Source organism: Nicrophorus vespilloides, unplaced genomic scaffold, assembly GCF_001412225.1.
Source record: "Nicrophorus vespilloides isolate i.1.1-1 unplaced genomic scaffold, Nicve_v1.0, whole genome shotgun sequence".
Classification (NCBI taxonomy): domain Eukaryota; kingdom Metazoa; phylum Arthropoda; class Insecta; order Coleoptera; family Silphidae; genus Nicrophorus; species Nicrophorus vespilloides.
Genome location: NW_017099733.1, coordinates 178,220 through 205,779, shown reverse-complemented (window position 1 = coordinate 205,779; position 27,560 = coordinate 178,220). Strand labels below are relative to the sequence as shown.

The following is a 27,560-nucleotide window of genomic DNA, read 5'->3' as shown; positions in this document are numbered from 1 at the left end:
TTTAAATATTGATAAAAACAGAAACAAAGCTTTATTATTTTTTATTCATTACATTATTTAATTACTTTAGCTTTATGTATGCTTTAAATTATAACTAATTACATTAATTATCATACTATTAACTAAATATAACTTGATTTTTACTATGATGAAAGACTTTCATTTCATAATTGTATGGTTATACTAAAAAAAATCTTTGGTATAAAGTCGGAGCGTTCTTTTGAGACACTTGTATTAAGTGATATTCTAAGAGACAAACCAGGAATAAAAAAAAATACATCAAAAGGAAAAACCGTCTGAAGGACCAGAATAAATCAACGTGAACAGTCCACATTTATCTGTAATCCACTTAAAGTCATAAACAATTTAACTCTGCCTGTTAATATAATTCCCTGTATTTCTTATCCATTCCTTTACAGAATACGTTTTTCTACTTTTATTAACTTAAATACAATATATATTTACTATAAAGTCCGATATAAAGGTGGATTTGTATCGGATTTTGTAGTTACAACTTTAATTTCATTTGACTGCTCGAAAAGGTAGTGTCTTCGTATTTTAATGATTTTCTCAGAAACTATAATAGATAGAATGAATCCAAAAGATGCATATGAAAGCTGAATGTTTGGGTAATGTAGCAAGTATTGATATATTACTGTGGTTTTATCCTTATGGCTGTAATTCAAAATTGCAGAAACGATAATTTAAGCAGTGTTTTCAAATTTCATTGATTTTCTCAGAAACTATAATAGATAGAAAAAGTTGCATATGAAACTGTGGTTACATCCGTTTGGCTGTAATTTGTTACTTCAAGAATTAAGTAACACTGTCATATAAGACTAATTTATTTGGTATAACTTTGAAACTCACCACCTTTGTATCGGATTTTGTAGTCACAACTTCAAGTTACAACGACAACTACAAACTGTATTTTTGTGTATGAAGGACTGCTTAAGTTGGTACACCTGTCAAAAGTTGTGAAAGTTGACGTCAATTCCTCAGTAACTAAATATAAAAATTTTGTGTTTCATATTTAAAAAAAATGTTTTTTTTAAAAACGTGGCAGACGATTGTTTTCAAATGATATGAAATGTGCATAGATTTTGCATTTTAATTTGAAACCAATTCCATCCCAGCCCGCAACGTGCAGCATTGTTGCGGAGCGCCGCACGTAAAACGCCTGTAATGCATAAAACATACAAATCCAATACGGGCAAGTTTCATATTTTTGGAGAACGCAACAGAACAAAAAAAAAACTAATAATACTAAAACAAACAATAAAAAAAAAAGTTAACGCACACAGCGCGAATTGTTATGCGCCGAGCGAACATCCAATTCGACGTGTGTTTATATTATTTATCCTGCATTCCCCGGTTATTATTGAACGGGAATTGGATGCAAAAAAAAGGAAAACCAGTCGAAGGAAGCACTGGTAAATTGAGAAAATAGAATTGCCGTGAAACGCTGAGAGTAAGAAAAAAAAAGTAATTAAAAGGAATATCCAAGTTATAATTCGAAGTAAAAAGGATAATCCACTTTTTACCCGGCGTCGGAGGATACGGATATTACCTGCATTCGCCTCTTCCATCCGACCCTCCTCCACCGTATATTTAATCAGCTTTGTGAAATGCGAATGGAAATTTCATTGGGAATCGATTGGATTCGAGACATTGCTTCGAGCATACAGGCATTTCATAATAATGTCGACATCCGCATGTCGCTTCTATTTTTTTGATTAATTTTTAGAATATATTGTACTTTTATCATGGAGAAAGAACATCCGGTGATAAGTTCTTGTTTTTTGTTATAATTGTAGCCTCAACACTGGATATACTGACGCCCCCTGACGCAGTTTTGCAACAAACAACTTCGTTTATGTAATTTAATTGAAGCGGAGAGACTTTATCTGCAACTGATTGGGAAATTATTTTACTAAATTGCTTTTGTGCGGAGGACGAGAAGGAACAAAGCGAAATCTCGACTATTTCATGAAAAAAAAAAACACTCAACAACAACAACAAAAAAATGTATTAATAAATTGCAGACAGATTCCATTTTGAACGGATTCGCAATTTTAAACAATATTTTACTGCGGTTTACTTTTCGTTCTACTTGTAATTGGATGCAACATAAAAACCTCCGCATTTTCATTTACTCGATTCAAACAAAACGTATTTAATTTTCATATATCTTCCATCAGTAATAATGTTTGTATTTTTTTTTGTTTTCCAAACTTTAGCCCAAAAATATTGTTTCAATTTTGTGAACTCAAATATTAGAAAATTTAATTAATAATTTGGATGTAAAAAAAATACCGCACTGTTTGAATCTGGACTAATCAAGGGGATTAAATTAAATCATCCACTTGGACCTATTTTTTTTAAACTTATCTAAGAAACAGATTTGAAGTTGTATTTCTTTTAAAGATACCGCACTGTTTTAAACTGGACTAATCGAGGAGTTTAAATTAAATTATCTAACGTTCGTCAACAAAGTGTACTTGGACCTATTTTTTAAACTTATCTAAGCAACAGATTTGAAGTTATATTTTTTTAAAATTTTATTGAAACAAAAACTTCTATAAATTAAAATTTTAATGTCAAAAGATACCGCACTATTTGAAACAGGACTATTCGAGGACTTTAAATTAAATTATATGACGTTCCTCAAGCAATAGTACTTGGAACTTCTTTCTAAACTTATCTAAGAAACAGATTTGAAGTTGTAATTTTTTTATTGTTAATGAAACAAAAACTTCTACAAATTAAAAAATGTATGTCAAAAGATACCGCACTGTTTGAAACCGGACTAATCGAGGATTTCAAATTAAATTATCTGACGTTCCTCAAGCAAGTGTACTTGGGCCTATTTTTTTAAACTTATCTAAGCAACAGATTCGAAGTTGTATTTTTTTTTAAATTTTATTGAAACAAAAACTACTATAAATTGAAATTTTATTGACAAAAAATACCGCACTGTTTGTAACTGGACTAATCGAGGACTTTAAAAAACGTCTTAAAATAAATACACAAAAAATGACTTTATACATACATTTTTTTAAGAATTTATTTAAATTGTTCTCAACTAAAATTTAGTATTTTTAGAAACTTTCAACACGCACTGATTGAAGCCGCATGAGAGGTATTTCCACATTTTGAAATCTACTACAAATTTAAGTGAATTTTGTTTAAATCTTACTTATTATAGTAAAAAATATTTCTGAGTTATTACATTTTTTGTGTGTTTATAATTTGAATCCAATAAAAAAATAGTTTATATATAAATTATTTATGTAATATAATCATTTCAGGTTAATGCGTGTACGTATTGATTTCGTACGAATTGTAGCATTCAATTATTCATTATTCACAGATAAAATTGTACTCATTTGTGTCATAATATGTATAATAAAGCAAAAAATTATTAAAAATAAAAGGACATAATGCATTTTAAATTACAGCATATAAAAAAACTTAATATTTTTATGCAATATTTCTGTATCGACAAAAATCTTAATTGATTAAATCTTCTTTTATATTTACTAATTCATTTAATTAACTAAATATTCTACAAGAAGTATAATTAATTTATTTAGTTTTTGCTCAAACAATAATAAAATGTAATTTATTTGTTTATTTCCAAAATAATTACAGAAATAAATTAAATAATCGTTATGATTTTATTTTGATTAAAAATTTTAATTAATCTTACATAAAGCACTAAACAAATTTTACTATTTCTATAAGTTTCCATAGAAATGCAATTAACTACACATTTGTTACACATTCTCCACTTTCTAAGAAAGAATAAAACGAATCAACAATCAAATTTTATTAGTAAATATTAAAATAAATAATTGAAGCATTGTAATTTTAATTATTCTTTAAGAAACTTTCGTTTTGCATTCAAGAAAGGTGAATATCCCACGATTCTCGTAATACCCACAGTTACACGCACTAATTTACAATGTATTTTTAGTTAAAAACCAGTTTCAAATAGGGTGCAAAACACGTTCAAACTAACGACTTGCAAAAAAAAACCTAAACTCTTTCTTATTATTTTTTTTTTATTTACATAATATTTCCAGTAGGAAAACTTAAATTCGTACGTTTTAATGATATAATCGATAACGAATTTGTTTGGTGAGTGCAGTTTGCTTAAGAGATTAAAAATTAAATAACTTAATTAATCGATAATACTTAGCCAGTCGGTTGTATAGTTTCTTTTTCTACAACGAATGTAATTACAGACTTTTTTTTTATATTTGTACAAAAAATTGAGATATTCTACCACAACAAAATATAGTTCTTATTGTTTCTATGGAAACTAGAATCACAAAACCTTTACTTTTCTGAAAACAACTGTTGTTACTATGGAAACAAGTTTTTTTTGTTGATTTTTGGAATTAACGCAATAATAATTGTCAATTTTGACAGATTTATGACAATCTGTCAAAATTGACAGACGTCTTCATAACAACGCATACTTTGTTATGTTGGTTGTTACGTAATTAACTTTTTCTCAAAACATTTATAAATCAGAGTTAATATTTTCATTTTGCCACTGAGTTTTCAGTGTCGGAGAAGACGATATCAAACTTCATAAAGTCTACTCTTGCTGCGAATAACCATGGTGTATTTCTTTCCATGGCTAGATTGAAATGAGCAAATCTGTCCCTTTCCTTCTCTGTTTTCATATATGAATACGTGTGTTGGGAGTAGAGTGAGAGAGAGAGAGAGAAAGGAAAGCGTGAAAATCTTGTGAGCTTTCGAGGGGCGGACGGGTTGAGCAAACATTAATTTTGCGAATTAAATTTCGTTTCCGCGTCGCAGAGACGATTATCGCGAAGGCGTCACGTTTTAATAAACGGATTATTTGCACCGGATTATTAATTGAATGAATGATTTTTCGAAAAATAATTGACTGCGGATGACGACGGTGCTCTGCATTTCTGTACAAGAGTTTTGTGGGTGTGTGTTTCTGCACATTAAATTTTTTTTTTGCTTTCTTTTCCTTCGTTCTTCCCTTCCAAGTTCAGCAGAGTTTTTGTTTCGCGACGCATACACACGTCTGTGATTCCATTATTACGTAATCGCGTCTGGCCGTCTGAAGATTAATATTCCAGTTTCAAACCCCCTTTTTCTACACTTTCCTCATTCTCAATCTCTCTCTCTCTCTCTCTTTCTATCACACATACCCTTTCCTTTTTTTTCAATTCAATAAACCAGAGTAGAATTTTCATTGAAACATTCAAATTTTCTTAGTTCTTATTTATTTCCTTATATTTAGTAAATTATATTTTACACTTTCCTCATTCTCTCTCTTTTTCTTTCTCTTTTCGTTATTTTTGTTCTCTCTTCATTCACATTTCAATAAACCTTACAACAATTTCCTTACATATTTCCTTATAAATCGTTCACTATTTCCTTATTTTTTATGTGTGACTCTTTTCTTTTTTCATAAACTAGAAGAAATTTTTCAACGAACTTTACTTTACTTGCTATAAAAAAATGGTTAAATATTACAAAAATTTCTATTTCTTATTTATTAATTTTTAAATCGTCCCATATATTCAAAATGTATTATTGATAAGTATTATTTAGTATTAATATTTAACTATTATTATAATGCCCATTACATTAGTTCACATATCTAATTTCATAAAGTAATTGAAATTTTGAAAAACTACAGGAAATTAGAAAAATAAGATATGAAAAATTCCAATCTAATTAACAATTATTGAAAATGATATAAAATTAATTGAACAAAAAAAGTATTAAAAAAAATATTTAACAAAATAGTTCATATTATTAATTTTTATAATAATGTTCAAAATCTGAATTGTTTTCTTTTAAATCTTTCACTAACCCAACGAAATTCTTATAAACTAATTAATATAAACAAAATTTATAATTTGATTATTTAAAATGCACAAAATATTTATATTTTAAGTTTTCAAATATTTAATCTGATAAATTAAAAGAGTCAAAATTTTCATCTTGTCACAGAGATTTTATGTGGAGATGAAGAAACACGATATCAAATTTTGCAAAATTTTGTTGACATAATCAAAGTTATTTAAAATGGTAAGAATTATGAATATTATAAAATAATTATAAAAAAATACATATTCTATTAGTAATTGGTTAAAAAAAAGTTGTTATTAACAAAAATACTTTATTGAATTTTTCAAATTATTATATGAAAATTGATGATTTTTTGAGTTATTAGAATAGTTTATCTTATGAACAATAAATTACAGTTTCTATTAGAATAGAAAACATAATTTCTTCATTTCATTAAAAACAAAAATGAGAAATAAAAGTTATGAGAAATGAATGTTATTTTTATTTTCAATTTGAGGGTTTTGCGAAAATATTAATTAATTATATTTAGCAAAAAAAAACAGCAGGAAGTAAAGACCCTCCCAATATGCTTCCTGTCGACAAAATTTGAACGCAATTAGCATAAACGGATGAAACATTGGAGCGAAGCGTGGGGTGAAAAATCGCTGTGGGGGAGGTGGTGAAATGGGGTTGTTGGTTTTCCAATTCGAATCCCGGCAATAAAAATGACGTTGCATGTATACAAAAAAACATGTTTGAGTGGATGATGTGTGTATATGTATGTATGTATGGATATGTGCAGAGTGCAGAGAGAGGCCGTGCATATTGGAGTGAGTAGCAGATACTTGACAAATCACGGGATCAATTAATTTTAATTGAACTCTTTCCAATTGATTATTGTCCCAACTTGTCACTGGCAGATGGAAAATATTAAATCGAATGATTCCCGTCCGCTCCAAAACTCATCTACACACATATATGTAATATACATGCATGCATATACACGTACGAAGCATTTGAATGCGAAGACCACAAAGGCACTACAAAACTCATAACCGACCTAAATAACTTGTAATCCCAACCGAATTGACCCCCCTAATCATCAATCGCTTTACCTTACATTCAAACTCGTAGGAGGCGCACATAAAAAAAACTGATGCACTGAAACTCAATCCCAGCTAAAAACTAAGTGCATCAATCTGGGTGTATTATAGATTAGGTGCGTAATTAGAGGCAGTTGGTTTGGAAATTCTATAGCGATGGGTGTTGTTATGCATGCACGTTATGTATGTCTTCTCCTCTGTGAATCATTGCGCGCGCAATGCTCTCGGAACATTTAAATACCACCGAATTGGAGCGCGTTTATTCAGTGTACGATCCGCGTCGCTTCAGTGATTTCAGTTCTTTCAGTGCGCTACAACAGTCCGTCCATGCTCAACAACCACCCAACTTCGAACATGGTAAGAGAACACCATTATCAATCATCGTTGATGATCTCTCTCTGAGAGAGAAATATGCGAACGGGCGGAGAAGACGTCCAGCTGAAGCATATACTTCAATTTACTCCAATTGAACTCGCTTATTTATTATCCGGCCGGGCTTAATTGGAAACACATGTTCTGGCTCTATGGAGATGTAATTCCTCTTTATTAAAATACACCCATATTTAATTTACATCTATTATTCACGAAACCAGACATATTTTCGAAACGTTTATTTGAATTGTTAACGTATCAATTTCCAATTTGATTATTTAGCAGTTTTTTTTATAAATTTCTATTATTTATTTCTGAAATAATTTATACAAATTATTAACACACAAATTTTCAATTGATTCAATTTTACTACTAAATTATTTTATATACTGATCATTTTTTAAACTATTGTCAATATTTATTCAAATTGTTACATCATCAATTTCCAATTTGACTAAAGCAAAATTGACGTAGAAAACTGATGAAATTTATTATTTTTCTTTAAATATTACTGAAATGATTTAAGCTCTAAAAAAAATGTTAATAAAAATGTTAGTTATAGTATAGTATGTAATATATTTTGAATATTTGTTCAAATTCTTAACACATCAATTTCCGATTTGGTTAAAACACATTTTTTGAATAATTAATGAAATAATTTATATATTGAAATAAAAATTATAGCCCTGAACATAATTGTTAATTTTTTGAAACTATTATCAAGAAATGAAACATATTTTCAATATTTATTCAAATTCTTAACACATAATTTTTTTAATTTCATTGAAAACTTGACAAAATTTCTTCTTTCTTTTAAATAATTATTGAAATAATTTCTCGAATCAAATATAAATTGAAACTCTTGAAATAATTGTTAACTTTTTAAACTATTGTCAAAAAATTAAACATATTTTCAATATTTATTCAAATTGTTAATACATAAATTCCCAATTTCATTAAAACAATCTATTTTTTCAATGATATTATGAAACTTGAAGATTTTCTTATCCATTTTTAAATAATTAAGGAAATAGTTTATATAATGAACCATAAATTACAGCTCTTAAAATAATTGTTATTTTTTTTAAACTATTTTTGAAAAACGAAACATATTTTACATATTTACACATAAAATAATCTATTTTGCAATTATATTATGAAACTTGAACATTTTTTATCAAGAAACGAAACATATTTTTAAAGTTCTATTAAAAAAAAACATATATTTTTTGTTTACAATTATGATAATTTCTAGAAATGTTAATTTAAAAAATGCTTTATTTTATTGAATTATTACATGAAAATTGATGATTTTTTACTAAACTTTAAATAATTCCTATAATATTTTATATTATGAACAATAAATTACGGCTTCTAACAGAATTGTTCATTTTATTACTATTTTTAAAAAACGAAACATAATTTCTTCATCTAGACTAATTGTTAACAAATTATGAGCACAGCATGAAAAAAGATACAAATTTTATTAATTTTATTAATAAACGTATTCAAACTCTAAAATAATAAATAAAAATAATAAATTTCTCGAGAATTTCTATAAATTTTATAAGAAAAATAATTTCCCCAATTTTTTAAAGATAAATATTTTTTATGAAACTTAACAAATTTCATATTTTCTATTATTTCATGATTAAAATTGAAAATTTATACAGAAATTAGCGTTATAATTAATATATATATATTTTCTAATTACAAAATATGCAAAACTAACATTAGAAAATACTTAATAAGTTTCTTATTAGAAAAAACAATGTTAATATTACAAGTTTATATATCACAGTTTAAGTTACATAAGAGACACTCAATACAAAAATTAATCATTGAGATGGAGTTGCGTAAGTTGAAATATGCATAGGCAATTTGCTCCAGTAAAATAGATTGTCGATCGCAATAAATTATCTTTGGATGTGCGCTTCGTGGAACTTAAACTAGCAATTATATGAGTTTTAAGTGTAACGAAAGAAAGAAAAAATGAGTAATAATATTCCGAGTGTATTTTGAACCTTCGCATTTACGCCTTTATTGCTTTCTATTTATCAGTTTTCTGATTATCTTTACTATTTCATTCCAATAATTATTTGTTATTGTGTTGTTTCTATATTTCTAATTAATAATTGCAATTTTTATCTATATTTCTTGTTATATTCATTGTTAATGATAATATAATTCTTAATTGTTTTGTTGTGAAAGAAAGTTTTAATTCATTCATTTTGTGTACGCAATATTTGCAATAAGGCATGATTAATTTATATTTTTTGGAAAAATCATTCATTTATTAGAAGAGATTACGTAAATTGGAGTAATTGAATGCGAAATCGTCAATTTCCATTCGAACGCAATTACGTTTCGGTTTTGTGGCGTTATACGAAATATGTTTGGGCGTTTACAGTGTGTGTTTATTGCATTTTATCAGTGTGAGCGGGGGATGGCCTTGCTTCCCTCGTGTAAAATTGGATTAAGGATGCCGTGATAAGATGAGGAAGTTCCTGCTTCGAACGTTTTTCCTTCAATTCCTCAGCAAATCGCATTTGCTCATCTCGCAGAGAGTTCCGCAAACTTCTCTCCGCTGCTGCACGTTATTATTTATTCATCCAATTGATATAACGCGATCTCCGTTCGATCTGACCAGAAAAAAGGAAAAATTAAAGAGTTTTCTTCAATTACATCATTCTTACTTACCAAAAACTTTGTTGATAATTGATAAACGCACTTAAAGAAACTTATGTAATAGTTATTAAGATAAATTCATATAGAAAACAATCCAATTTAGTAAACTTTACAATTTTAAATGTTCTCTCATATTTCAATTACTTATTTTGATGTCATATTTCACGTTTTATTAACAAAAAATTGGTTTGACAAATTATTTCTATGAAATATTTAATTTTATTTATTAAATCTTTGCAATTATTTCGTTTTATTAATAATAAAATCAACAAATTATTTTCAATTATGAAATTGTTAAATAATTATTGATATATTTGTAATTTATATTCTAAATTTTGAAGTTACTAAAATCTTCCATTTTTTCCAAATAAACATTTTTATTACAATTTCGTATAGTAAAGATAATTTTATATATAAGAAACAATTATTTCTATTGACTTTTCTACATTACCACAAAATATTTGCAATTTTCAATCAATTATTGATAACTTTGTCCAAACGTTTCAATTAAAATTATTGAGTTGAGTTCAGAGTCAAAGTTTTTAGTTAACTTTGCCGTTACAACGATTTATCTAAACGAAATGCGTAACAGAAAGTATTTTAATTAAGCCAATGCGTTTTGAGAGAATCCTTTTGATCGCCTTCTAATCCGATTTCGGATTAAGGTAATTGATTTAAACGCGATTTTCGCTGTTATTTCTCGTTCATATCGGTTTCTTCCCCCTTTTTTTTATTCTGTACTGTTATGGTTTGTTTGACGAGAGGGTGAATTCGAAACAAACAACCGCGGAAGCCGTAAAACCGATTGAGAGAAGTTTTCGTTTTCCGGATGTAACGTAAAACTTCGTGCGGCGAAGCCACACCTAAGCACATACGGTGTCCGAGCTTCGTTTTTGGTGTGGGTTTTGCAAAGACAACAACGATGGGATTAAATTTCCAACATTTGATTTTGCGTAAGTGGTAATGAATATCGGATTTTAGACGGTTTGATAATTATCTTAAAGTGCATTGGATGAGGAAAATTAAATTCTTAATAAAGTTCGGCGTTCTTGGCACACTTGATGTGGGTTCCTGCTGACATGTGCCCTTGCTTTTCCACCGCTTCGTCCTGAACTTTATTGGATTAATCGTAAATTTCGCGAGTCGTCTAATAGGTGTCGACGGTGGCCCGTCACATTTTTCCTTTCCCCATTTCGAAGGAGGAAAGGAAAGAGGAAGGACGACGCGTCGCAACGATCGAATCCTTCGATGCAAAACACTCTTGCATAATGTCGAGACATCATCGTGCTCTTCGTATCTTTTAACGACTCTGTTTTTCGCAGCTCGCAATTGCAATTATCGCTCGTTATGTTTCAACGTTACGCAATAGCGTTCATTTCTTCAAACAAGAAAATTTATCTCCTGAAATTAGATCGCATTTCATCAAAATGAAACGAACACAACAAGGATTCTTTCAATCTTGACTCTTGCTAACGTATTCACAGCAGAAGTCACATCCTGGAAATATATACAAAATAAAGACATTTTTCAGTTTAGATTCATTTGATTCACAATTATCACTCGTTCATTTCACTGTTTTTAACTTTCATTTCTTCAAACAACAAAATGTATGTCCTTAAATTGGATCGCATCTCATCAAAATAAAACAAACACAATAAGGATTCTTCCAATAAATTCACAATCTTCGACTCACAGCACAAGTCACACCCTGAAAATATATGCAGAATCAAGACAGTTTTCAATTTTGAATCATTTAAATACAATTATCATGTTTTTAACGTTATGCAACAACGTTCATTTCTTCAAACAAGAAAATGTATCTCCTGAAATTGGATCGCTTTTCACCAAAATAAGGCAAACAAACACAACAAGGATTCTTTCAATAAATTCACAATCTTTGATCCTTACGTAGTCACTCACAGCAGAAGTCACACACCCTGAAAATATACACAGAATCAATACAGTTTTCAGTTTTGAATCATTAAATTCTTTGCTTCTTTAATATTTTTCTTAAAAAATGAAGATACCAAAAGAAGTTTTATTTTCAAATTAGATAGAAATAAACTTTTTCAACGTTACAAATAAAATCATTTCTATTCTTGTATTGAAAAAACAATGTTTTGATTAACAACAAATTTCTTCATTTTTATCTAATTAACTATATTTTTTTTTTATAATTAGTCAAGTATAACGAAAAATACATTACAAATAATTTAGTTCACTTATTGTAAGTATTAGTCAAATAAATAAAATAAAATTTGTACAATTTTTTTTTAACAAATTTTTTAAATTTACATAAAATTTTTCATTTTTTATAGAAAATAACATTACAATTTATTATATACATATAACAAATTATATTTCTTTGTTTGTTAGCTTAATTGTTACATTAAAATTATTGTTTTGTTGGTTTTAATGTGATAAAAATAAAAAACCGACATTTGTCGGTGAAATATTATATTTCTTTAATTGCTTGTCGAAAGTAGTTTTAAATGGTTAAAGTAGAAATTATAAGATTTATATCTTTATTTAAGTAATAGTTAAATTACAATATTTTATATATAAAACATTTTTGTTTGTCACTAATAAAACTGAAAATTTTCTTTTAACTTTTATAATTTGTATATTTTTTTCAAATTGAAATGAAACATAACAGTTTATATATTTCTTGAATGAGAATGATAGAGTTCAGTTTATTGAAATTGATGAAATCCACTGAAAAAACTGATTGAAATATTTTGCTAAACTTATTGCAATTGAGCGAATTTATATAAATATTTTCTTTAATCTTTTTAAAATTTCTATTTTTCTTTTCTATAATTATAATTAGAAACTTAGATTAATCATTCAATTAGCAGATAATTATTTATAGAACAATAAATGAGAGTAGAAATCAATAATAATGAGACGAATTAAAAATACAGCAGAATACGAAGACGGTCGTGCGTCACGTCCTGAAACCTGAAGCCCTGATGTTATGACATAAAAATGGCTTCTCGGAGGTATCTTCTTATTTCTCCACTTGCGTATCCCTCTTTCACTCGATAATGTATACTATATACTACACTGCAACGATGAAACAAACATGCGGCATAAATTCGAGCCCCTTTTCCCAGTCGAATGGAAAGAAAAGCTAGAAGACTCTTTCACTATTTCCTCCTTTTTCGATATCATCCATTGTTGCGTCAGTTCGCTTCTTCGCGTATTGCTGCTTTCAAAAGCTTAACGTATTCAACCGTGTTTGCATAACATATTAAAAAAAAGAAAAGTAATTTCGATGTTAATCGAATTGGAATTAAATTACATTTTGATTGCTATGATTCTATTAGTAATTTAATTGAATTCACTTCCAAGTATTTGTAAATAGATGCAATTATTTGAGAAATTGCCGTAATTCATTTTATATAAAGGTCAAATAAGGGTGTGACATTTCCATTTTTATATTTACTTGTAAAAATGTAGAACGCGGATCAATATTCAATCAATTTTTAAACTAAAATCGTTATGTTGGTATAATTATATTTGTCAAATTTGTCGTATTTTACGTTGAAGAATTGTAAAACAGAATAAGAAATTGAAAATTTAAAAAAATAAACTGAAATTTGTTGATGTTGTGAGATTTCATTTGAGACTGTGTCCCGGTCAGCGTGAAAAATCGTGAAACGAAAGCTGGAACACGAACGACAATAAACGTCGAAATTTTTATCGTCGTCGAAAAGAGCGGTTTTTCGCAGAACGCGAACCGAGGAGAGAGAGAGACGTGGGAGACATTTCGCCCTTTGTGCATAATTCAGTCTCTGGAAGCGTGAAGCAAGCTCACTTCCAACTGGAAAAAAAAATGTATATGTATAGAAAGGATATGTAATAGGAACCGAGTGATTTATACTTCCAACGTTTCAAATGATAAAAATAAACGAAAAAACCGACATTTGTCGGTGTTGAAATATTATATGTTTCTTTAGTTGCATTTCCAATGCTGTTTAATAGAAAATGAAGAAATAAATGTAATATTTGTGTCTTTATTTCAGTAATAGTTACATTAAAAATAGTTTTTTTTTTGGGTTTAAAGTGATAAAAATTTAAAAAACCCACATTTGTCGGTGAAATTTAAACTTAATTTGTAATAAGAACATTTGTATCTTTATTTAAATAATAATTAAATTAAAATGTGAGTTTTTCTGGTTTTAAAGTTATAAAAATCAAAAACCGACATTTTTCGGTGAAATATTATATTTCTATAGTTGTTTATTATTATACATCTTTATTTGAAGAAAAAATGTTATTTTTCTTTATTTCAATTTAAACTTAAGTAGTAATAAGAACATTTGTATCTTTATTTAAGTAATAGTTAAATTAAAATGTGAGTTTTTCTGGTTTTAAAGTGATAAAAATCAAAAACCGACATTTGTCGGTGAAATATTATATTTCTATAGTTGTTTATTATTATTCATCTTTATTTTAAGAAAAAATGTTATTTTTCTTTATTTCAATTTAAACTTAATTAGTAAAAAGAACATTTGTATCTTTATTTAAGTAATAGTTAAATTAAAATGTGAGTTTTTCTGGTTTTAACGTGATAAAAATGAAAAACCACATTTGTCGGTGAAATATTATATTTCTATAGTTGCTTATTATTATACATCTTTATTTGAAGAAAAAATGTTATTTTTCTTTATTTCAATTTAAACTTAATTAGTAAAAAGAACATTTATATCTTTGTTTAAGTAATAGTTAAATTAAAATGTGAGTTTTTCTGGTTTTAAAGTGATAAAAATAAAAAACCGACATTTTTCGGTGAAATATTATATTTCTTAAATTGCTTGTCGAATGAAGTTTAAAGTAGTGATTATAAGATTTGCATCTTTATATAAGTTAAATTTGCAGGGTGAGTTTCTTGGTAATTTGAATGTGATGGGAATACGCCCACTGTTCAGTGAGTGGAAATAAGTTTATTCTATATACAATTTTTAACATCATGATGTTTTTTTCTTCTCTCTGATGAAGAAGGGCGATGAGTATATTTTCCGGTGGAGGAAATTAAAGGGAGGAGTGGAAAAGTCGCAGGGGCGACGCGAATCTAATTTTTGCGCCACGTTTCGCGCAATCTTATCCCTATTAGATGCTTAATGCGAAAACCGAACCCCTCGCAAACCACCTCCACAATTCGACGACGTCTGAAGAGGAAGTACGGAAATTTCAGCGCCTCCAGGGAAAATTCGGTTTATCACTTTAAAAAAAAAAGCCCATCGGTGGAGGAAAAGGATGTACAGATGAGGAGACCGCAAGGGATATAGGAATGAAGCAGCTGTCCGTCCGGTGACTCACTCAACCTGGGTGTGATGTGTCCTCTAGTGTCATCACAACCTCCTTGAGTGAGCGACCGGGTGGGCATCATCTACATACTAAAACAAAAGGCGACGCACTCGACGAACTACCAAGGGTGAAACCCTTCACGAACCCTACAACTCCCAACAAGTCTAACCCTCTTCGCAATCTCTTAGACACGCGGATGCGGAGGGTGTGTGTGTATCCGTCGTAGCAAAACAATGCAACAGCAGCAGCAACAACAACAATTGCAAGAGCATAAAAAAAAAACTCTCTTACACTGCACAAAACATCTTTCCCGGAGAGCGTAGAACGGTTTGCGATGGAATTTGATTTAGTTAACATGTGTAAGATGTCTGGTGTAATTAGATAGAACTCCTACATCCGAGGACAACGATTGCGGCGGCGACAAAGCTGCGAGATCTGCCATCATCCGACAATCTCAATCCCCGAAACAAAACATCCAATTTACATACGAAATTGTTTTCACTCCAACATCAAGTCACTTTTGTCAAGAGATGCAACCTCTTCAACATCATTTACCTTAATAAAATATCCAATTTTATATCAAAAAAAAATAAATAAATTTGATTCTTAATTTGTTTATATAAAATAATATATTTTGACCATGTATTGAAAACTGAATGTTAAGTAAGTAAAAACTTATATCAATAGACTTAAAAATTCAAAGGTTTACGACAATCGATAACCATTTAGGTGTAGAATACATACATATAGCGTTTTCATTTACTTAAAAAAACTGGAGTTCCATTACAAACTAATAACACTCAAAGTTGATTGTTTTGAAAGTATTTATTAATATTATACGTTGTCTAATGATAATGTTCTTACTATACAATAATAAATAAAGAAGCTTTGGAAACTTTGGGATTTTGGCTTAGAAAAAATGATAGATATAGATAGATTAAACAAATTATGGTAAAAATTTAAAAAATACAGTCTAATGTTCAACGCTTTTAAATTCCTTACATCAGTCTTCATAACTGAAGATAATAGCAAAACCATTTAGAAACCTAAAGTTATTTTTACTAACTAGATGATAATTTTGTCAAATTATTTAAACAGACTGTCTCATTAGAAACAAAACATGAATTGTCTGTATGGAAACAGTGTCCATAGTAACAAAACAAAAGTGTATAGCAAAAAGACAACTTAATAACAAAGTTTAACAACTATCACATGAGTAAAGAAATAATTTTGTTTCATTTAAATTAAATTATTTACATGTCTGCATTTTATTCAACGAAAAATGAATATTATATACATATTTTTACTGTTCGTGATTCAAAGCCTTCCATGAATAATTAAAAGTGAAGTGAGCAATCTGAAAAATAAATAAAAATGAACAAGAATATAATAAATAAATGAAAAGCAGAACCGGAAATATATTTTATTTTCGCATATTTCTGCGTATTAAATTACATTTTTTTTTTATCAGCGAACGGATAAAAATGCATGTGCTGTTTATCAAAACGCATTTCTAAATAATCAATTCCAGAGAACGGAGTATGATTTATGACCAGCTGGCGTTTCATAATTTTTATTTTGTTTCGTCGTAGTCCTGTTTTCCTACCCTATCCCATCGTGCACTTGTTATCATAGCGTGCGCATTATTATTTCGTTTTCTTTACGCGCTGTTTGTTTTTCTCTTGTATTTCGTGAGTGTTGTGCATGTAAATGGTCGATAGGCTCGAGTAAACCAAAAAAAAAAAAGAAAATGATAAAACGGAAGGCCATTACCCTTGTTGAAATGTCGGAGGTTCGTCTTTGATGTTTAATGTACGTTGGAAACATTTAGAAAGGGTCACACACACACGTCCGACCTACGCCCTCAAAATACACGTTCCAAAGAGACAGAGACACCCTTTGACGTGGTAGACCAGATCACCTAAACGACACTTAATTACATGAAGATATCCGACATTTATATGCGTTTATTTATAAGCTCTATATAGAAATCCCGACAATCAAATTCCAGACATTCGAAATCTCGACATTATCAAAATTCTTACAAGCATAATACCGACAGTATCGAAATCTCTGTAAGCATAATCCCGACATTATCAAAATCCCGACAACAATAAATTGTTATTATTTTATTTGATTTTGTTGAATTATTAATAATATACCGTAACAATAAGATTGTTAATAACAATATATTATTGTATATGTTTTCATTGAGTTTAACGATAACAGGATTTTGATGCAGTCGTGATTTCGATCGACAACGGTTTCATTTTTATTCTGCATTTCCAGAAAGTCGAATAATTTAGTTAAATTTATGTTTTTCTTCTATTTTCCAGTTTGCAGAGCTTGAATTTACGCCACCTGAATCCGTACGAAGTGAGGGTGGTGATTTCGAAGGCGCTGGATGTTTGGAGCAAACATTCAAAGCTCACCTTCACCGAGGGCAACAGCACCAAAGCGGATATTCTAATTTACTTTCACAGGTAAAACAAACAAAAATTACTTAAATATGTATTGAATAATAACATTGATATTGAAATATATAAAGTAATGTGTAAGTTTAGAGAAGCAGCACATCTCTGATAATTGAGCGAGTCGCAAACAACAAGAATATCCTATTAGTGAGAGCGCCATAAAAGCGGAGCAAATATTGTTTTTAGTCATGCAACATTTAACGAGCGCTCTCGGAAGTTGGATGAGAAAGAAAAGAAAAATGGAATGAGTGGATGAAAAGAAATATAACAGTTTGGGGGGTAGGACTTAACAGAAATCTGTTTGTTTTAGCGGTGAGCACGGAGACAACTTCGCCTTCGATGGTAAAGGTCAGGTTCTGGCTCATGCATTCTTCCCAGGAAGCGGGCGCGGAGGAGACGCTCATTTCGATCTGGACGAGACTTGGCTCACGCGAGAGAATCAGGATGAGGATGGAGGTAAAAAGAAAAAACTAATGCCTAGTACTTCTATTTAATGTCAATGAGGGGAAAGACAGATTCAAATCCTCAACGCTTTTGTCACAATTTAAACTACGTCTGTGGAATCCTAACGGAATAATGAATTGCGCGGAGGAGGATGCTTCCAAATTTGCCACAAGATAAGCTCGTATCTAAGAGCTGCAGTCTTCCTGCGTTCACGATAACAAACGCATCCGTTTTTATCTAGAATCCAGAACAATTCCAACATTATTTTAAAAAATATTTTCACAAAAATTGCAACAAACATTAATCAAGAAACTAACTATTTTTAGTTACTTCCAGTATATGATGAATTTCCATTAACAATAATGAAGGCAATTCATATAATTACTTTCATTTGATGTAATTAAATTGAAAAAAAAAAAAGGTTAATTACATGTTTTTCATTAGATTGCAAAAGTTTTCGTTATGGTAAAAATAATTTTATATATGCGGCTTTGCAACTCCGGAATAGGGCTTAAATGAAAAGTTTCCGTTGTCCGCCGATGAATGAAAAGCAGATTATTTTTGCATTGTTTTAATGTGAAGCGTGCAAATCACTCCAAATGGGTCAGCTTTTCAAATGCAAAGTTTACAAAATATATTTGTTTTTCATCTTGGGTCAATTTTATTTGTATATTTCGTTAATTAGTGTTATCATATTATTTGACAATTTTGAAGAAATTAATTAATTAAATGACTTTTTTCTCTAGTTACAAATGCTAACTTTTTTCATGATAACAAAACTAATTTCGTAAATTATAATTATCAGATTGTTTGTGAACAATTGAGAATTTTGATGAACTTTATTAAATAATTAAACTTTATTAAAATTTAATGATTTTAGTTACGAAATTAAGATTTGATAACTTTTCAAAATATAAGTAATAATGAAATAAAAAAAGACTCAATTTGTTTTCTAGTTACAAATTATTACATATAAAGCAAACTTTTTGATAAGACTGCTAAATTTAAAACATTCTTAACTTTAAAATGTCTATATAAATTTATTAAAGAAATTGTAAATTTGAAGGATAAATTGAATAATAGGTGTATGAAGCGTGTCGTAAAGTATTTTTTGGCAAGTAGTTTGATGCGGAAACGCACGTACGTACGTAGTGCCTAAATTAGTGTTGAGCTAATTTTAAAATGCAGTCGTGAATTCGCGAACGTCGGATGCGGTGCGATGGAGTTCCTGGTGTTTCTAGGTACGATCATCCGAATGTAATTGATGGAAATTCGAAGTTCTGAGGCGGTTAGAGGAAAAATGAAGGAAGGATATAATATTAAAGCGCACAAAGTTCTCTCTCTGTCTCTGTCTTTATCTGAGAAGGTTGGATGGGAGAAAACGGCCTTTGCCCTTTCGCTCGGCGGATTTCAGATTTAGTTCGCAAGTAATTAATCATTGCACGGACGTTCACTACTCGTACACACTCACACAGAGGTTCATACTTACTTTGGGAAATATCTGCACAAGTTGATTAAGTTTCCTTTATTTTCATAAATGGGTGGGGAAGTAAGGAAAGTGGTGAAAAGGGAACAGGGGATGGGTTGTTTATCGACTTTCGTTCTAATTCATATTTTGCACGTGCCTATTGCAGGCACCAGTCTGTTTCACGTGGCGGCTCACGAGTTTGGACACTCGTTAGGACTTCAGCACTCGTCCGTCGAAGGAGCTCTCATGTATCCATGGTACCAAGGGATTCAAAACGGTTTCGATTATGAACTGCCCGAGGACGACAGATTGGCCATACAGAGTTTATACGGTAATCCATCTGTTATTGACACTGATGAACTTGATAATCTTATCCTATATGTTTTATAGGTACCCATCAGACTAAGCAATGGGATCGGATACCGGTGTACCATCCGCAGCAGCCGCAGACTCCTCCAACTAGAAGACACACCACTACCACAACCACCACGACCACAACTACCACGACAACCACTACCACTACCCCGAGACCAAGATGGGAGCATCGACCAAAAACGTACAGACCTAGAAAACCAATGCATCCGGATCACAAGAAGGATTACTACCCGCACAAACATCCAAGCAGATACCCACCGATCAGGCACCACAACGACAAGTATCCCAGGTACCATCCCACCATGCCGAAGACGACTACAACCACAACATCCACGACCACCACGCAGAAACCGACGAGGAGACATACGTGGTACAAGGAGTCGACGAACAAGCATCGTCCACCGGACACGTGCAACACCAGCTACGATTCCATCGCCGTTATCCGCAACGAAGTATTCATCTTCAAAGACGCTGTAAGAACTATTAAACTTATAAATAACTTCAGAATTACGTAGCAACCGTTCCATTTATTGATAATTGTTGCTAAGTGATTTATTTCAACTTGTTTTCAAGTACTTTTGAATAAACAAAATATTGTTTTTCTTTTTCAGTATTTCTGGAGAATCGGAAACAATGGTTTACACTCAAATTATCCGGCTTTGATAAAGATGATGTGGCACGGATTGCCGGATGATTTCAGCCATGTGGATGCAGTGTACGAGCGGCCGGACAGCAAGATAGTGTTCTTCATAGGAAGAAACTATTACGTGTTCAATGGTACAACGATGGACAAGTACTATCCCAGATTGATACGGGATATGGGTCTGCCGGAGAGCCTCGAGAGAATCGACGGTGCGACGATCTGGGGTCACAACGGTAAAACGTTCTTCTTCAGCGGCAACGAATATTGGCGCTTCGACGAGGAATCGAAACGCGTCGAATTGGATTACCCGAGGAGCATGTCGATGTGGGCCGGCGTTGAACCCAACATCGACGCCGTTTTCCAATGGAAAGACGGTTAGTTAGTTATTTATTTAAAATGTGAAATTATTGTTGATTGAACTGTTGATGCGTTTCAGGGAAGACGTACTTCTTCAAGGGCACCGGCTACTGGGAATTCAACGATCTCAGGATGAGAGTGGAGACGACAGAGCAGATCGCCTCGGGACCACAATGGATGGGCTGCACCAAAAACCTCCAGAATCCGGGATTTAAGGCTCCCTACACCGACAAATCCGACGCCCTTGGGATCGCATCCCATCGTTTACCAGCACTGACCGTACTGACGACTTTTTTTGTCATACTTTTATACAACTTATAATACTTAGAATTTACTTTAATACTATTATAAGACTCATTTTATTCACCATTTTATTAAAGAGGGTCAGACTTAGGTTCGTCCCTCCCTTTCCTAAATACAAAGAGACATTGTTTAGAAAAGGGAGGGATCATTCTTAAATATTAAAACGAAACAAAAATCGGCCATCCACATAAATGTTTTCTTTAATATATCTTCGACTCTAACTTATCCATGGACCACAACACAACAATCACTCAAATCAATCAATTTACACGAGAAATTCTACATACTTTTCCAAACAAAATACAATCGGATTCTGCTTCAATGTTTGCAAGAAAGTGTCGAATACTCCTCAACCCCATCCCTTCTAACTTTTTATATATTTATACCAAACTTTACCCAGATGGTTCTTTCTCACGGAAAGAATTTGTATTCTTGGACATTAGTCAGCAACTCTTCTTTATGTAATATATCAAAAAAAAAGTAATTAATCATAAAGCTAAATCAGAACCAACATATAACTTTATCTTAACGTAAAGTTAAATTTCAGTTGAAAAAATATATCCTTTTTTTATAACGTTATTGTTTTCAGTATTATATCTTATTAAGCTGCACTAATCATTAACATACAAATCCGAGCGTACTAATTAAATATTAATCGACTAAATTGTACATTTATGTATCTTCATCTGTGATAGTCCGGTCGTTTCAACCGGATTTGCAATTCCCCGTTTGATCAAAACAAAAACATGTTTTTCGTTGCCGCAGCAACGCAGTTTGAATCAGTCGTTGCCAATAGTGCTTTTTGTCATGTTTATACATTTGTTTATCTGAACAATATTGTGATGTTATGCGACTGCCTGTCTATTTATACTGCTCATCTTTGATGTAAAATATATATATATAAATATTATTAATTAATTTGACAAGAAATGAGAGAAACAAACAAGAAATATATGTATTGCAAATATAAATTAACTTTGAATATAAACCATTTTCGAGATGATGCAGACCTCCAAATCCCCATTTAAAATGTATGTTTAGAATTGTTTAATTTTTTCTTTTGGATTGTACCAAATTTCAATTGTTTGTATTAAAAGCAAGGCAAGTATCGATTTTATTATTACCATTTACTCTTTATTAACAGGTTTAACGAATTTCCATGAATTATATAACATTAACAATTAAGTAAAAGACAATTAAAGAACGCACATTCTGTTAAACAGGAAATCCAATTAAAATTCAAATTAAAATAATCTTAATTGGAACAGCGCAGAAATAGCTGAACTATAATCTTTGCTCGATTGCCAAGAGATGGCTGATTTTGATTCTACCAAAAATTTGCAAAAATCTATGCTATGATAAATTCTAAAAGTCTATCGTTATTAATTTACATTTTTAATTGATTTATTTACATTTTATATTTGTAATTAATAATTAGAACAAAGAAATGAAACAAACATTATTCAAATTATTAATAAGTTTATTATGCAACTAACACTAAGAATATTACTAATAATTAATATTAAAATGATACATTAATAAAAATTAAAGTTTAGTACACACCATCAAATTGTTATGTATGCAACCAAACATACATGTATTAAAAGTTTTTTTAAATCAATTTAACCTCTGTTTATTTTCTTCATCTGTTCTGTGTTACTATAACCTCAATAAATATTAACATTCAAAACATTAAGATAAAATGAAGAAGTGCATTATTTGCAAGGTACAAGATGGTATATACAAATGTCCAACATGTTTAATCTATTAGTAAGTATTTTAATGATTGTTATTTCTTTAATATATGAATTAATTTAACATTTGTGTATGTTTTAGCTGCAGTGTAGTTTGCTGCAAGAAACATCGAGAGTCAAACTGTGAAGTTAATTCAGTTCCACCGGTGGAGGATGTGAATAGACAAGATTTTATTACGAATGATACAGTACCTGAAGACAAGCTGCTTTTGCTGAAAGGCAACGAAGAGCTGAAAGATATGCTTAAAAATAAGCATTTGAGAGATCTGTTAGTAGCCGTAGATAATTCGAAGGATGCTGAAGCTGTTATGTCAAAGGCAATGTTGGAGCCAATATTTGTTGAATTCGCTGATGAATGTTTGAAAGTTGTCGAGCCACAAGAAGATTAAATCAAGCTGTAATATTTAAATTTTGTAAGATATTAATAAATAAGCAAAGACTGTGTGTTTTCATGTTTATTTTTCTGGTAAAAGTCCTGGACAAGTACAGTTTATTTTTACCAAACACAAAATTAAGAAGACTTACATTATTTAAAAAAAAAAAACAAAAGAATAATAATAATATTTAGGGGAGGAAACAAACAAGAAGAAGGAAATTAAAGAAACAACAGTGGAGAGAAATCAATTAGTTACAGATTTTAAACTTATATTAACAATAGAAAGTGGGGAAGGAAAGAAAGAAACACTTAAAAAGACTTAAATCTAAAGAAAACTTGGATGTTTCAACGAGACCGCACGAGACGTCTCGACATCAAGTGATCAGGCGTCAAGTCAAATTTGGACTCTGACCGCACCTTCAGCTGACTAACTGCTGTTAATGTATACAATACCTTAGCTTACAGAGAAAACAAATTGAAGGAAGAAAAGAAAAAAACAAACTTACAATTAACAAAAAAAATTATAGAACATCGGGACACATTTAGTCGAAGTATTTATATATATATACGTATATAAATTAAGAAATCTTCCAACAGAATGCCCACACTCACTTAGAATCCACTAAAAGTATTGTATGCTTAACACTAAATATAATCTATTTTACTTAAACGCTAATTATAATGGAGGAAAGAACAAAACAAAAAAAATTCTTAAATTAGTCCAAAGATGACTCAAAGGAAATTCTTAAACTTACTGGCTAACTACAAACACTATGTTAAATTCAGTTTTTTTTTTTTGTTTTTCTTTTTTTGCAAGTATTTTTCAATCGTTTTTCGTCCTCGTTCGTCCTTAAATTTTAAGTTTCTTATACCATGTAGAGTGTAAAGCTTACGAACTAAAGAAGCCTAATTCAATCGCTAGAAGCCACCTATAATAAGTACCTAAGACCTAGAAAACTTTTTACAATCCACTCGGAACGACGCATAATAGATACACGTCGCCGTGACTTGAATAGGGTAGGTTCCAACCGATTCTTAATAATTGTAATGGTCTAAAAAATAGTTCCCCTTTTTCATCCCATCGTGAATATACGTTTACGGTATTAATAAGAAAATAAACAGCTTTGACTTCTCTCTCTCTCTCTTCTCTCCTCTCTTTTTTTTTCTGTCTCTCTATCGTCCTCTCAGTTATATAACACGTGTAAAAATCTCTTCTTCTTCTTCTTCACTTTTTGCACTCTTCCGACCAATAAGTGCACCGTCTCAATAAATACACTCCTCCCATTCCCTTCATCCTGTCATGCTTCTTTCTTCTGCTTTTTTTTGTTTGTTTTTTTTTTTGCAATTACTCATTTTCATTTTGGTTTTCAGAAATTTCCGGCTTCACTTCCGCATTTTATGGGAATTCCAAAATCAAGAAAACCGAAAACGACAATCGCCGGAGACGTCCGGGCGTCCCGAAAAAAAAAAACAAAAGAGAATCAAATAACAAACGAAAAAAAGATAAACAATCTCTTTTTTTCCTAACAACGCTACTTCCGGTTTATCTTGGATAGCACACAAAAGAACGGGTCCGGGGAGATTTATAGTTTCAATCATTTCTCTTTCAAATATTTTCTTTTACATATATATAAATATTAGTATTATTATTATATTCTTTCAAATCTTGTCTTAATCGGAGCTGAAGAATCCTCGAAGAAAGTCGCTCTTTTAACAGCGCAAATTTCCATCCAGATTCCTCAGCGTCATCGTTTCGCAAACAGTGGAGAAAAAACGAAAACCGTACAAACTAAACAAAGTAAAATAAATAAATCCAACTATTTCGAACTTCATTTAGAAAGTCAATAATTTCGTCTCTGTTTTACATCTCGTTTCTTATTAATGTCATCATTATTAATCATTACGTTTTTTTTCTTTCTTATTATTTTCTTTTCTTTAAATATTACTTCTTTTTTTTTCGTCGGCTTTTCACAATTACGCCGAGCTTTAAAAAAATATATTAAAATATTTTCAGTAGATCCCTGTCTGGACTAATCTGAAAAGGCACGGTACATTTTTTTTTCTTTCTTCTTTTAAACGTGTAGCACTCCAAAAAACCTGGCTTCCCCCAACAAAACACGAATATACATTTTCAAAATAAAAATTCAAAACACGAAGAATCTCTCTTCGAAAATACCCACGCAGGATTTTTGGTAAAAAATAAATTATATATGACTAGATTCAAAAAGAAAACGAAACAATTCAGTTACAATTTATGTTGATTTTTTTTTCATTTAATTTTTTTGAAATTTAAAGAGATTTCGCGAAACAACAAATTACCATGAATGATTACAATGTTTGTGTTTTTTTTTGTATTACTCTCGAACCTCGCCAGGCCTCTCTAGCCTCTTTCATCCCTTCAAATTGTTCTGTTTACTTATCAATATATAAAGTGCTTTTCTCGAAACTCAATCCAATCTTCGATTCGCGCCCGAAGCCGCGCGCTCTCTCTCCCAACATCTCGGGTATCCAAAAAGAAAGAACGAAGCAATAAAAAAAAATAAAGGCGTCTCTCTCTCAAATTCCGCCCACTCTTTTCACCCCCACGACCAATGAGAAACGCGCAGCCTTATCTTAACTTTTTGCACAATCGTTCGGCGAATCGCGAATTGTTAGTGTTTCGATAAATTTTACAAATCCTATCCTCAATCAAATACGCGCTACTTCTTAAGTAAGCGAGCATCATCGCAACAACACTCCCCCCCACACGTCTTGGAAACAAATCTAAATCTGCAAGTTTACATAGAGGTCAGTCCGTTTATAAAGATTCCCATAAAATTGAAAACATGAAGTGAACAGAAAACATGAATTGCACGCGAAACAAGATCGATAAATAGTTGTAGTTTGTTTTTTTTTAAGTAAAAGTACAAGAAAATGTGTAAATCTATATGCAAAACTGTACAAAAACAAATCTTGTTCAATGAAAGCATTAATAGTAATAACTATAGAGAGAAAACAAACTGTGGAATGTCGATAAAGAAAAGTAATTTAAGGAAAATAAACAATAATAGCATTTTTTTTTTCTTTCCTGTTCTCAATTCATTAGTTTTTTTTCTTCTTCATATATAAGGGCTTGTGACGATGACAGTAACTGTTACAAAATCTCCTAAACTCCTCCACGATTAATCTACGATTAAAATTGCATGTATAAAAGTTCAGTCGTTTGTTTTTTTTTTTCATTAAATACTTTGTTTTTCTTACTATACGAACCGCCCCCATGTATAAGAGGCGGTTTCATTAATAGGCGAAGACTCCTCTCGTTTCTCAACACAAAAACAAAACGCTCACGCCCACCTTTGCAAATTGCAGTGTTAAAGAGGCGGGCAGCGGCGTCTTATCATCAATTTCTCGTTTAAACCGATACAAAATTCATAAAAATCATAGTTAAGTAAGTAATAATAATCACGAAAAAGTTGTGTAACCAGTCGAATTACGGTAATAATGCTCTCTGTTGCAGCGAGAATCGCATTCAGTTGGTGTAAGAAATTTGAAGAAGTCAAAACAAAAGTCGTGTGGGAGTGGCCGATGAAACTCCGCCCTCGAGTGTGTGTGTGTATGTGTGTTTTGATTGGTTAAGTGTGTAACAAAACAAAAACAATTGTTGTTAATCAAGGGAAACGATTGGGGGGTTTTGAACAAAAAAAAATAAAATAATAATAAAATAAAAAAAAGAGTTACGTTTGCAAGAAAAAAATAAAGACATATATTAAGTAAAATATTCCTACACCAACAAATGCTGTGCTCAAAAAAAAATAATAATAATTAATAAATATATATATATTTAAAAAAAATATATATATTCCTTTCTTTTTTTTTTACTTGAATAAAAAAAAATTAATTACAGGTATTGTCTGCTTTCATTATTTACCAAAAAAACACATTAAAACCAAAAAAAAAAAAGAACGAAATAGACTAGTTGTTCGACGAATAAATAAAAAATAAATAAAACGAATTCAGTTAAATAAAACAAAAATATTAATTTTAAAGAAGTACATACAGTTTTG

At 30.5% G+C, this 27,560-nt stretch overlaps 2 protein-coding genes across 2 annotated transcripts in view; both read left to right on the top strand.

Moving 5' to 3' along the window:
- LOC108565441 (matrix metalloproteinase-2) overlaps nucleotides 1-21,967 on the top strand; it is a gene marked incomplete at its 5' end in the record, with an annotated part of 32,475 nt that extends 10,508 nt beyond the window's left edge. The window contains 6 exons of the mRNA XM_017924898.1: nucleotides 17,660-17,806; nucleotides 18,108-18,253; nucleotides 19,876-20,040; nucleotides 20,100-20,557; nucleotides 20,696-21,101; nucleotides 21,164-21,967. Of these exons, the coding sequence (XP_017780387.1) occupies nucleotides 17,660-17,806; nucleotides 18,108-18,253; nucleotides 19,876-20,040; nucleotides 20,100-20,557; nucleotides 20,696-21,101; nucleotides 21,164-21,405 (1,564 nt within the window). The remainder of the gene's footprint in view (nucleotides 1-17,659; nucleotides 17,807-18,107; nucleotides 18,254-19,875; nucleotides 20,041-20,099; nucleotides 20,558-20,695; nucleotides 21,102-21,163) is intronic.
- Nucleotides 21,968-23,024: 1,057 nt separating this feature from the next.
- LOC108565456 (zinc finger HIT domain-containing protein 3) lies at nucleotides 23,025-23,579 on the top strand. The gene is made up of 2 exons (XM_017924936.1): nucleotides 23,025-23,157; nucleotides 23,224-23,579. Exons 1-2 carry the CDS (start codon nucleotides 23,090-23,092, stop codon nucleotides 23,528-23,530), a joined length of 375 nt encoding a protein of 124 aa, XP_017780425.1. The 5' UTR covers nucleotides 23,025-23,089; the 3' UTR covers nucleotides 23,531-23,579.
- The last annotated feature ends 3,981 nt before the right edge of the window (nucleotides 23,580-27,560 follow it).

What these genes read in the sequence shown, in the direction of transcription:
- LOC108565456 (XM_017924936.1), top strand. Translation starts at nt 23,090, where the DNA reads ATGAAGAAGTGCATTATTTGCAAGGTACAAGATGGTATATACAAATGT. An exon ending in CCAACATGTTTAATCTATTA is followed by an intron (nt 23,158 to 23,223) that starts GTAAGTATTTTA and finishes TGTATGTTTTAG; the next exon opens with CTGCAGTGTAGTTTGCTGCA.